Raw genomic sequence first — 13,268 nt, forward strand, 5'->3', positions numbered from 1 at the left:
TTTGACAAATGTGGGAGGATCTTTGAACCAGTGTTCATTTCAAGATATCTGTTATGACTGCATTCATACTGCTAGCAACACACAAGGAGCATCTGTTCGTCGACACGCACAGGTAAAACATTATATTAAGCATACAGAGTATTAGCATATACCAGAGGTGGGGACTCGAGTCACATGACTTGACTCGAGTCGCATATGTTTTGACTTGAGACTTGCTTGACTAACATTGATAAAAGACTTGACTTGACTTTGACTTGGTATTCATGACTTGAGACTTGACTTAAGCTTGAGACAGATGACTTGAAAGGACTTGTCTGTTTAAAATTAAATATTTGCGTTTGTTTTTGTAGTGAGATATTACATTTAGTTTTTTCGAAAAACGTGATTGGGTGATTATAGCGCCATGCGCGCAAACCTCGCAACCCACTAGACGGCAGGAGCGTCAGTTAACATGGCACTACTCCAAATTACTCGAAAAATAGTGAAGTTTGGATTCAAGGATTATGTTGTCGATCACGATAATAAGAAGAGAACAGCGGTATGCAGGGTCTGCAGCATAAAGATCAGTGACACGACCACCACAACATCCAACTTCATTCGTCACTACAAAAAAACCCACAGAGAAAGGTGCGTGAATGTGTTGTGTTAGCTAGAAAGCTAACGTTAAGTGTAAGCTACGTTAGACTTGGTTTCAAATCGATTAAGCATTACAAAGAGAAGACAAAACGGTAAATGAACACTAGAACCGCCAAGGGATTCATTTGTACTAACCCCGATACTGACGGGCCGTCAGGAGAGGGAGAGAGAGAGAGGAAAGGAGATGCCTCGTTTATTTCCCCTGTGTTATTCTCAGAAGTTACTGTAAACTGTTGAATAATGTAGTTCATCTACTTTTAGTAGTTTGTTTAAATGTTTTAATTATGTTGTTTTGTTTGTAGAAGTGCATCATTCCTTGATTTATTGTAAAAATGAATCTGAACTTTTTGATCTGTTATGATGATAAACTGAAGCAATTTCTAAATTAACCCAATTAACTGAGTTTTAAATCGTCCTACTTAGTTTATAAGGAAATTATGAAGAGGAACAAATTAAATGATTTGAAAATGATATCTATGTAGGTGCTGACGCTGTTGGCGGTTCTAGTGTTAACAGACATTTAAATTAAATATGTGTAATGGCAAATGCCATATATGATTTTCTTACCTGGAATTCTGCCTTTTTGAACAGACTTTTTAACTGAGTCCTACAGTAGCTATATTGTCTGCAGTTCTAGGGTTAATATGAATCTAATATGATTGTCATCGGTCTAAATTAGATTTCAAATGATTAACTGTGTATGTAATGAAGATCATAGTGTGGGTTAAATCCATTTTCATAACCACTGTCTTTTAACTGATTTAAATGCGGAAACTGGGCTTACTCATCAGAATTTCGTATGACTTGACTTGACTTGCTTGACCTGAGCAATGACTTGTCTTGACTTGCTTGACCTGAGCAATGACTTGACTTGACTTGCTTGACCTGAGCAATGACTTGACTTGACTTGCTTGACCTGAGCAATGACTTGACTTGCTTGACCTGAGCAATGACTTGACTTGCTTGACCTGAGCAATGACTTGACTTGCTTGACCTGAGCAATGACTTGACTTGACTTGCTTGACTCTCACCACAGTGACTTGGGACTTGCTTGATACTTGTAGGTCAAGACTTGAGACTTGCTCATGACTTGCACATGTAGGACTTACTCCCACCTCTGGCATATACAACAGTATGTATCACTAGTCTATGCTTTAGTTTGAACACATTATTGTCGTGAATGCTAACATTTTCAGGAATGTTTTTAAAAGACAAAAGCTTCGGAGCTAGAAACGTCAAAGTGGATATTATAAAGATTGCATTACGATGAACCAAAAAAGGCTAAGTGTAATTTAAGTGGATTTCATATGAGGCACAAACTTTCAAACCAAAACAAAAATGCTCTTTTAACCAGTGTTTAGGGATAATTGAATCTGTCAAAGACACAAACCAAAGGTTAATACATTTTTTAAGTGAGGTACTTTTTAACAAAACCCTTTCACCTACTTTAAAGGTTATTGCCTCTTTATGTAATATATCTAGTACTTTTATCTGCACTGTCCCTTTCCTGTAACATTTCTTAAATAGATTATCTGATTCTGATAAAGTACCAGTGAAGAAATGACGTCCTGAGCAGGAAAAGGCTCCACTTCTGTGTGTGTTTAGTCCACGTGTAGCTAGCTAATAACCACCGCTATGCACTTTGAGTATTTTTAATGTGAAGACACAATTCAGTTGATCTAAACAGCTGCTTTGGATGATGTTGATTTTTAAAGCAAGGTATCGTCTGCATATAGTATCTACAGAAAAGTTTAATTTGTACTTTTCTCACATTCCCAACACCTTTAGGTTAAAACTCAACTTTAAGCAACGTTTTTTTTACATTATAACATGTACAATAAGTGTTGTTACCGCTTGTGTGAGTAAAATAATGTTCTTCTCCAGTCAGAAACATGGCCTTTGCGTTGTCCGAGGATCAGTTTCTGTGCAGCATCTGTCTGGATATGTTCCGAAACCCCGTCTCCATCCCATGTGGACACAACTTCTGCCAGAGGTGCATCAAACGCTTCTGGGACACGAAGCATAAGTTTGAGTGTCCTCTATGCAAAGAAGACTTCAAAACCCGTCCAGATCTCAGGGTCAACGTAGCCTTGAGAGACATCACCGAGCAATTTAAAAAGTATGTGCACATTTTTTATGAATAGATGGCAAAAGTACACACATCCTTTACTCAAGTAGAAGTACAGATACTCGTGTTTAAAAATACTCTGGTGAAAGTAGAAGTACTGATTAAACTTCTTTACTCAAGTAAAAGTAAAGACTTTGAAATGTACTTAAGTAAAAAGTACCCATAACTAGCAGCTGTTTTAAAGAGTACCTGACCTCCCTTTATATTAATAGAACAATAATGTCATTGTTAGCTAATGAATGTTTCCATGCTGAACAACGGCAACATGACAACGTTTTCATTGGTCCCTCTTCTTTAGAGAAGACCAGGAAATGATGGATACACGGATCGTGTTCAAATCAATAGGCACGCAATGACTCTAAATAATAATGATCACGCCACCAAACACACATTCAAACTAAAGGAACCAGCCTGTTTGGGAAATGTGAGAAGTAGAGAGTACAGGTATTAGTGTTCAACATGTAAGAAGTAGAAAGTACAGGTATTTGTGTTCAACATGTAAGAAGTAGAAAGTACAGGTATTTGTGTTCAACATGTAGAAAGTACAGGTATTTGTGTTCAACATGTAGAAAGTACAGGTATTTGTGTTCAACATGTAAGAAGTAAAAGTTAAAAGTCGTCAGAAAAATAAGTAGTGTAGTAAAGTACTGATACCAGAAAGATTGACTTAAGTACAGTAACGAAGTATTTGTACTCCACTACTTCCCACCTCTGCTTGCATAATCACACATACTCTCTTAAGCCAATTTGACTTGAACTAAATCTGTTTTGAATCAACAGGTCTATAAAGGGCCATCGTGAATACAAGCCAGCCCCGCGGAAGATGATGGTGCAGAGACAAGAATCGGAAGAAGTTTCTTGTGACATCTGCCCAGGAAACGACATCATAGCGGTTAAGTCTTGCCTCGTGTGCCAGGCGTCTTACTGTACGATTCACCTGAGGCCACATCTTAGGGATCCACCGCTGATGAAGCACGGACTGACGGATCCGGCCTTCTTCGTCACCAGTCACCTCTGCAAGAGTCACAACATGATCCTGGATACGTTCTGCAAGAGGGATCAGACGCCTATTTGTGTGAAATGTAGAGAGATGGACCACTGGAGCCATGAGATCGTCCCCATCGAGAAGGAAAGCAAGAGGGTCAGGGTGAGGAAAGGAACACACGACAAAAACTTGAAATCTTGCCAAGTATATTCGTCTAATATCTAGTCAGAATGTGTCTTTACACTAAGACATAATAACTTCAGAAGTAACACTGCAGTGAGATATAGGGTCTTGTTTTTAGACAATGCATCATCTTGTTAAGTCAAATAATCTTATTTTGAGTTGTATCTCAGATGAAACTTGATATATTTATTGGAAAATCACCAACTAACATAAAAAAACAGAACACTTTTGAGCATTTGAGGCTTATATTGTAACGCAACATTTCCTAATTCTGGTAAAAATATAGTTCAAAATGAGTTCTCCGAGCTAATTACAAGATCTGATTTATTTCAAGAAATCTGACCAAGCTAATTTTCACTTGTTCTATTGACAGATTTTTGTACTTATTTCAAGTGAAAACAAGTGAAAGAATAATGAAAACAAGTTCGGAGCAGCATTTTTTCCAGTGTACCTTGAGATTACAAAACATTTCTGCAAAACAAAATGCATTTCCTCATCCTGATAGTTGCCTTACAGCATTTTCTTGATTATGAATTCCTTTGCAGACTCAGATGAAGAAGATGGAAGCAGAGTTTAATCAGATGTTCCAGGCAAGAAGCAGAAAGCTGGAGGAGATCAACATATCGGCAGAGTTGAGGAAAGTAAGTTGAAGGTCCCTTCTTGACTTTAACAAGAGATGTCATCGTTGTCTCTTTGCATTTGGCTTATTTCTGCTCAACGATAAAGAAACTGAAGCCCCTTCTTCCAGTAGATACTCTCGCAATTTACATTTCAGAATACAAAATGAAGCTGACTTTGTTGTAGGAACCAGACAAAAAGATTATTACAAAGCATTGAACTGTATGATTTTGTTTTTAGCAGGAATAGACTATAGATTGCCCTTAACTTTACTCCAGCCATTTATGTCCCACTTACAGTAGATGAGTAACTTTGGCAATGCCCTGAATTTCATCATCTGTTTTGAAATTGGATTGGAAGATGTTAGTTTATGTACAAATTATGGCACTAAGATAATATAACAGATACTTTATTGATCGCAAATTGAGATTTTTTTTGCGTTGCAGCAGCATACAAAAAAACAAGGCATTGCACATGAGTAGAAATAAACAATACTAGAAATTAAACATCTCAAAATAGAATTAAAACGGCATTAAAAAGTAGAAAATATACAGTAGACTGTGAAGATAGAAAATCTATATATATATATACTCTGACAACAAAAAATAAATACAAATAAAACACTATTAAAGGGCTTTAGACACAATTCGTGTGTTCAATGATCACTACAAATGACATTTCCCTTTTGTACTTTAAAATGGAACAGGACAAGTGGGATACATTGGTCAATAATTGGCATTGTCAAAGAGGAAAGAATCAGGTGTGATTTTTTTATTTTTTTTTTACTTGATTAGATTTATTTCAAATGTGTAAAACAAAAATGTAACATGAGAATTATTATACAATACCAAATTAATCAGTGTCAAATTGATAAACAAAAAATATTACTGATTCTAAATGATGTATAAACATATAATCTACTGATTAGAGTATGACTGTAAAGCACACATGCCAGTAACACAACTCAGATATAAACTCTGGTTTAACTTTCTTCTGATGTGGTGTTTTGCATTATTTTACATATTAATTAACACCAAATTGTGCACATCTGCAGAAAAACAAAGAACTGCAGATCCAAACAAGCATTCAGGTGGTCACCGGGGTGATAAGTGCCATCGAGAGAGACCATTCTTTCATCGTGGAGGAGATCGAGCAGAAGCACGAAGCGGCTGAGAGGATGGAGGAGGAGTTTATCAAAGATCTCGTACGGGAAATTAATGAAGTGCGGAAAAGAAGAAGTGAGCTGAAGCACCTGGAGAACACCGAGGACCCTCTTCATCTGCTGCAGGTGAGAATGGCATGGAAACAACCTTTATTCATACTTTCTGCTGATCATGTTGTCACTGTCTTCCTGTCAGAGAGGGCAAAAGTACACACGTCCTTTACTCAACTAGAAGTACAGATACTCGTGTTTTAAAATACTCTGGTAAAAGTAGAAGTACTGACTAAACTTCTTTACTCAAGTAAAAGTAAAGAGGGCTTTGAAATGTACTTAAAGGGGACCTATCATGCAAAATGCACTTTTGTACGTCTTTTCTACATGAATATGTGTCCCCGGTGTTCCAGGGAACTCACCAAGTGTCAGAAAACACAACCCTCTCTATTTTCCTCCAATACCCAAATCTCTAAAAAAGGGGCTGCAACGGATCTGATAAAAACTGATCCAGATTTGAACACTGTCCTGACGTCAGGACGGTGGCGCTACGGCTATTGGGCCAACTCCACCAATCAGGAGGAGACAGCCACGGCCATTGCCGTTCGAAAGCGCTGGAGACGCTGTAGTACATATGCCAGGCCTGTAGATGGTGCTGTTCTCACTGAATCAGCCCTTGCTAAAACAGAGCTAGAAAATGTCAAATTGAGCAAAATGAGGCATGGCTAAAATGCATGATCTGTTTGGTATTTTGAAAAAAAAAAAGTATAAATATGCCTTATATAGGTATGGTCCTACACTATATTATTCAAATATAGCATGATAGGTCCACTTTAAGTAAAAAGTACCCATAACTAGCAGCTGTTTTAAAGAGTACCTGACCTCCCTTTATATTAATAGAACAATAATGTCATTGTTAGCTAATGAATGTTTCCATGCTGAACAACGGCAACATGACAACGTTTTCATTGGTCCCTCTTCTTTAGAGAAGACCAGGAAATGATGGATACACGGATCGTGTTCAAATCAATAGGCACGCAATGACTCTAAATAATAATGATCACGCCACCAAACACACATTCAAACTAAAGGAACCAGCCTGTTTGGGAAATGTGAGAAGTAGAAAGTACAGGTATTTGTGTTCAACATGTAAGAAGTAGAAAGTACAGGTACTTGTGTTCAACATGTAAGAAGTAGAAAGTACAGGTATTTGAGTTCAACATGTAAGAAGTAGAAAGTACAGGTATTTGTGTTCAACATGTAAGAAGTAGAAAGTACAGGTATTTGTGTTCAACATGTAAGAAGTAGAAAGTACAGGTATTTGTGTTCAAAATGTAAGAAGTAGAAAGTACAGGTATTTGTGTTCAACATGTAAGGAGTAGAAAGTACAGGTATTTGTGTTCAACATGTAAGAAGTAGAAAGTACAGGTATTTGTGTTCAACATGTAAGGAGTAGAAAGTACAGGTATTTGTGTTCAACATGTAGAAAGTACAGGTATTTGTGTTCAACATGTAAGAAGTAGAAAGTACAGGTATTTGTGTTCAACATGTAAGAAGTAGAAAGTACAGGTATTTGTGTTCAACATGTAAGAAGTAGAAAGTACAGGTATTTGTGTTCAACATGTAAGAAGTAGAAAGTACAGGTATTTGTGTTCAACATGTAAGAAGTAGAAAGTACAGGTATTTGTGTTCAACATGTAAGAAGTAGAAAGTACAGGTATTTGTGTTCAACATGTAAGAAGTAGAAAGTACAGGTATTTGTGTCAAAATGTAAGAAGTAGAAAGTACAGGTATTTGGGTTCAACATGTAAGAAGTAGAAAGTACAGGTATTTGTGTTCAACATGTAAGAAGTAGAAAGTACAGGTATTTGTGTTCAAAATGTAAGAAGTAGAAAGTACAGGTATTTGTGTTCACCATTTAAGAAGTAGAAAGTACAGGTATTTGGGTTCAACATGTAAGAAGTAGAAAGTACAGGTATTTGGGTTCAACATGTAAGAAGTAGAAAGTACAGGTATTTGTGTTCAACATGTAAGAAGTAGAAAGTACAGGTATTTGTGTTCAACATGTAAGAAGTAGAAAGTACAGGTATTTGTGTTCAACATGTAAGAAGTAGAAAGTACAGGTATTTGTGTTCAACATGTAAGAAGTAGAAAGTACAGGTATTTGTGTTCAACATGTAAGAAGTAGAAAGTACAGGTATTTGGGTTCAACATGTAAGGAGTAGAAAGTACAGGTATTTGTGTTCAACATGTAAGAAGTAGAAAGTACAGGTATTTGGGTTCAACATGTAAGAAGTAGAAAGTACAGGTATTTGGGTTCAACATGTAAGAAGTAGAAAGTGGTCAGAAAAATAAGTAGTGGAGTAAAGTACTGATACCAGAAAAATGTACTTAAGTATAGTAACGAAGTATTTGTACTCCACTACTTCCCACCTCTGCTTCCTGTGGTAGAGTTTCCCCTCTCTGAGTGCTCCGCTGGCCGCTAAGGACTGGTCTCAGGTCAGAGTTTACTCGGACAACATAGGAACTCTGAGGAGATCTTTCACCAAGCTGATGGATGTGTGTCATGTGCTCGAAAAGAATCTGTCTGCAGAAGGTCAGTAACTTCAAGACATGGTTAGTTATATCCTCAAATAAACACTTTATAACTGTCTATCATTGAGCGTATTATACTTTATTATAGGTGTATCACATGATCATTTGTCAAATGAATCAACATTACATAGCCTATACATGTTTGTAACTAACAATTATGTTCTTCTTTTCTGTAGAGATGAGTAAGGCAAGTCAATATGCAGGTATGTTTCTGAATATGTGAAATCATCCCATTGTCACTAATGTTTAGTCCCTAGAAACAAAAATGGCCATAAATAGGTACTTAAAGAGAAAATATCCAATTAATGACTTCTCGTTGAACATTATCCAGAGTTTGTATACATTATGTATCCATGTAATAAACACAGCAGTCACAAAACTGATCTGAGTTCTGCAGCACTTCTAAACTGCGTGCCAAAAAGCAGCTTTAGTCCGCTATTATCTAGGTTCAGTCTGTTATTTCTGTCTGAATGTATTGGCATACTGTACAGTTATTGTGTGTACATGCAAAACCTGCACCAGAATATTTGTACAAGTGAAATATTGGACTTTAAACCCAATAGCGCTCATATAGTCTAATTTGGTGAAGTTAATTGAATGTGATCTGACTTACAACTCCTCCTTCTCCAGTGGACGTGACGTTGGATCCAGTGACTGCTTCTGGCTGGCTGTGTTTGTCCGCAGATGGGAAACAAGTAACATGTCATGGACTAATAAGACTAATGACGGAATTATCTGATATATTCCAACACTTGAACGTAAGTGATGTTGTTGTTGTTGATCTCCAGGTGAGCGTCAGCAGCCAGCAGAAGAAACCTCCCCCCCCTGACGACCCTCGCAGATTTGACTCCTGCGTCTCCGTTCTGGGGAAACGAAGCTTCACCTCGGGGAGACGTTACTGGGTGGTCCAGGTAGGAACTCAGACCAGAACCAGATTTATTGCCAATGGGGTTTATATTATTTTTCCAGAATTCAACATTTCTGTATCTGCTTTCATGAGAAATGTAACTTGGGATGAGGGAAATACATTCAATAAGCACGTTTTTGAAGTTGATGATATTCCCTCTACTCCAGCTGTGTCAAACTCAATTTCATCGCGGGCCACATCAGCATTATGGTTGCACTCAAAGGGCCGGTTGTAACTTTAAGACTATATAAAAATACATATATAAATATTTAATATATATAAACGTATGTATTATATTACAATATTTCCTCTGCATTGGATTATTATGGGATAGGGTAATAACTTAATAATTAACTACGTCTGAAAGCAGAAGTCTAGGGCAAATAATTGGAAGTCTCTTCAGTGAGAATGTCACAAAATGATAAAAAAAAAAATCTGGAAAAGATTTGAAAATGTAAAGAAATGCGAAATTTTGAAGCAAAAAAGTCAAATTCTGAGAAAAGAGTCCAATTCTGAACAACATTCATATTTGAGATGCATTGTGGGACATGTAGTTTATGGGCAACGTGCTTCTGTAAATCGGCATGTAACCGTATAATAAACTTATTATATTCTTTCAGAGCTCTTGTGGGGCCACATTAAATGAAGTCGCGGGCCGGATTTGGCCCCCGGGCCTTGAGTTTGACACCCCTGCTCTACTCTACACTGTTCTCTCCAAGTGCAACCAATCGTCAAAGGTTAAAAGGATGTATTCCTGCTTTATGGATTGGCTGTATTTCAAAATAAAGTTGACCAATGGATGTCATCTATAAGCAGGCCCGTATCTATGATTTCGTAAATACCGAGGTCCAAAACATGCTAGGGCCCGTAGGGGGGCTTTTTTTTTAAATTTTCATGATCTAGATATCTGTTTTACGGGTACGGCCATGTTTATAAGTACAGGAAAGAAAAAAAACACTTGCACATCCCTTGATATGAAAGAATAGCTCTTCAATGCCCCCTTGTGGCTGTAAGGATGTTCTTTGTAACAGATGAAGACAAGATCATCAGGGACTGGAATACATTTCGATCCAACCTTGTCCCCTATTTCTAATCCTGGAGAGGGTGACAGAATACTTAAATTATGTCCTGTGGAGGTGTGTCCGACTTTTGTTTACAGGCCGCTTGCATTTAGGAAAAGTGAGCATGGTTGCAGCTTTCATTTGCCTATATTACTTATCTCAATTCTCTACGTATGGTTTCAGGTTGGGGATAAGTCAGACTGGGATCTTGGTGTGGCGAGGGAGTCCATCAACAGGAAGGGGGCGATCACGGTTCGTCCTGACGCCGGTTACTGGGCGATTTGTCTGCGAAAAGGCATCGAATTCAAGGCCTGTGCCGGACCCTCCGTCGCCCTCCATCTCCAGGAAAAACCCCAGAAAGTAGCCGTCTTCCTGGATTACGAGGAAGGGTCGGTGTCCTTCTACAACGCAGACGCAAAGACCCACATTTACACGTTCACAGGCTGTCTTTTCACCGAGCCTCTCTACCCGTACTTAAACCCGTGTCTTCATGACAACGGGAAGAACACCGCGCCGTTGACCATCTGTCCCGTTGAGGTTGGGACCCCTGGGGAGATTAATCTGGCCTTTTAGGGGTTAGTTAGTTACAGTAGTTAGTTAGTTAGATCCAGCATTTTAACAGGAGACTAAAGGCACACTTGTTTGGAGGGCAAAGTCCATGAACATTTCCTTATCCGCCGTGAGAAAGTTAAAGTTTGACTAACACTATAGTAAATAAGGCCTTTAAAGTGTTTTAGGCCTATTATTGATGTGCACAATCACAGCCATCCACATATAACTCATGGATCTTCTGATCCCAGAACAGCCAACTAAACAAATCTGCCCTTTTGCCAAAACCACGTGATTCCCTTAAACAGCCAGTAGGGGGCTCCAGTTGTATAGAAGTCTATGAGAAAATGACTCTACTTCTTACTTGATTTATTACCTCAGTAAACTTTATCATAATGAGTTTTTGTTCTCGAATGCTAGTTTAGTGTCTTCTTCAATACAGCATGATGTTTATTTTGTAAATGATATTCCAATGAGTAATAAGCTTTTTGGTGGGGCCAACGTGTTTTTCGACAGGTTGCTTACTCAATATTGTCGTGTTGTCCATGGTTTTCTCTTAGGAATAACCCTTTTTTAATGTTTTATAAAAGTAATTGTAACATTTGGTGTACAGCGTTTGATTGACTTGTTTCAAAAAATCAAGATGGCTACCACCATTGGAGCACATGTGGCTACCGTAAACAGGACTTTAATGTGATTGTAAATATGTTCTGGTTCTGGGACTCAGTTATATCACTTTTTTTTGTTGGATGACAGACACTTTTGTTTTTATTTTTCCATTTGTAAAAATAATCCCGACTTTATTTTTGTAAAAAGAAATCACCACACTTTTGACGTTTCTTTAAGTTCCCGAAAATGAAACTGCTTCTCACATCTTTCTACAAAAATGTACGATGAGGATCTTTTTTTTGCATTTATTATTTAAGTTCTGCCTATTAAGGAAAACATTGTTTACCCTCATATAGATTAGTGTGCTTAATTGATTCTTTTTGCCAACATTTGTAAACACAAATGATCAGAACATGTTTGTTTTTTATGAGGGTGTATGTTTTCAATGTACAAAGACTGTAAATACTTTCAAAGTAAATAAATAAAAGTTGTATTCTTTCTAATGTGTGGGGGAAACTTCTGAAGCAATTGGAGTCAGGACTCAGAGAGACACGATGGAGAGCTGGAGCTTTGATGGCAAACACTGACGGTTTATTTGGAGCTTCGGCCGGAGAATTCACACGACACGTCACGGGCCACGAGTTGACCACACGGTTGAGACGCCACAATCAATTCTGAAGAACCCTCCTGTAGCTCGAGGTTTTAACTAGTTCAGAGTGTAGTAATCAACATTCTTCAATAGATAGACTAAACAGCTGAGGACGCTGAATCACATTTGTTGTCGCTTATGGCTCGGGGTCATCTACACCCCGAGAAGGATGTGTTCCAGAGGCCTGTACTACGAAGCTGGTTCAACCTAACCTGGATATGTTTGAGTTAGCCGGTTGGCCCAATCCAAAACATACGCGCTCTCGCTAAACTGTACTACGACGCTGGTTATCAAGTGGATCGCTCAAGCCAGCCGTGTCCTATCTAGTTAGGTGCGCGTTCACATGAAAGGGGTGGTATTTGGAGCATTCGACCAATCACAAACATGGACAAGCGTACTGACAGCGCAGCGTCATACTTCCTGAATGAAAAGTGAACTTTAATATTAGTCATATATGAAGAAGTTAAACTTTAAACATCCATGACTTAAACACTTTATCCAGGATAAAAGCCACATAGCTGCACCTGCAAGGTGAATACAGCTGGTAAAAGAAAAAGCGTTTGAATGCGTACATTAACAGGTTTATGAAATCACTGCCCCGTCTAAGACACGAGTGGATCTGACTTTAATTACATTTGACTCGAGTGTTTCGTCAACTTAATGTGTTGCTTAAAATAATACTTCTGCATACAGTATGTGACACTGTGAGTGTTGCACGGCCAGATACGGCTCAAGAAGCTGACTCAAATAAGGAAATATATGATACATTATGATGTGATATGATATGAATGATAATGGGACACATCGACGTCTGCACTCACAGTGCCGCGGACTGTACTTAATGTTACTCTGATCCGGTTACTTATGTCGTGGCAGATATTTAAGTAAGCTTTCTTAATGCTAATGTTATAATAGTCAGATTGCTCTGAAGATGGGAGGGGATATTCTATTAATTTTCACGTTCACACAGTCAGTTGATTTTTGCCGGCCGTCTTTCCTGCAACGGCAGTTTTTCTGTATTTCCTCTATCCTGTAATATGACTTGATAGCTTTAAACTCTGCACACGGAGCTCTGATTGGTCAGCAGGCGGTGCTTTCACTGAGTTGATCTCTTAGCCTGCAACCTAACCTCCTCCCGAGGAGGTTAGCCGCTCAGCATAAGTTACCATGGAGATCTAGCCCGCTAAAAAGAGAA

The 13,268-nt window shown here is 38.2% G+C and overlaps 1 protein-coding gene across 1 annotated transcript; it reads left to right on the top strand.

Moving 5' to 3' along the window:
• The first annotated feature begins 594 nt into the window (after positions 1-594).
• Positions 595-11,923, top strand: LOC117494641 (E3 ubiquitin-protein ligase TRIM21-like). The gene is made up of 10 exons (XM_034145573.1): positions 595-627; positions 2,521-2,755; positions 3,545-3,911; positions 4,478-4,573; positions 5,605-5,838; positions 8,155-8,299; positions 8,475-8,501; positions 8,929-8,993; positions 9,087-9,209; positions 10,450-11,923. Exons 2-10 carry the CDS (start codon positions 2,529-2,531, stop codon positions 10,837-10,839), a joined length of 1,674 nt encoding a protein of 557 aa, XP_034001464.1. The 5' UTR covers positions 595-627; positions 2,521-2,528; the 3' UTR covers positions 10,840-11,923.
• The last annotated feature ends 1,345 nt before the right edge of the window (positions 11,924-13,268 follow it).

The sequence above is a fragment of the Trematomus bernacchii genome, unplaced genomic scaffold (genome assembly GCF_902827165.1).
Source record: "Trematomus bernacchii unplaced genomic scaffold, fTreBer1.1, whole genome shotgun sequence".
Classification (NCBI taxonomy): Eukaryota; Metazoa; Chordata; class Actinopteri; order Perciformes; family Nototheniidae; genus Trematomus; species Trematomus bernacchii.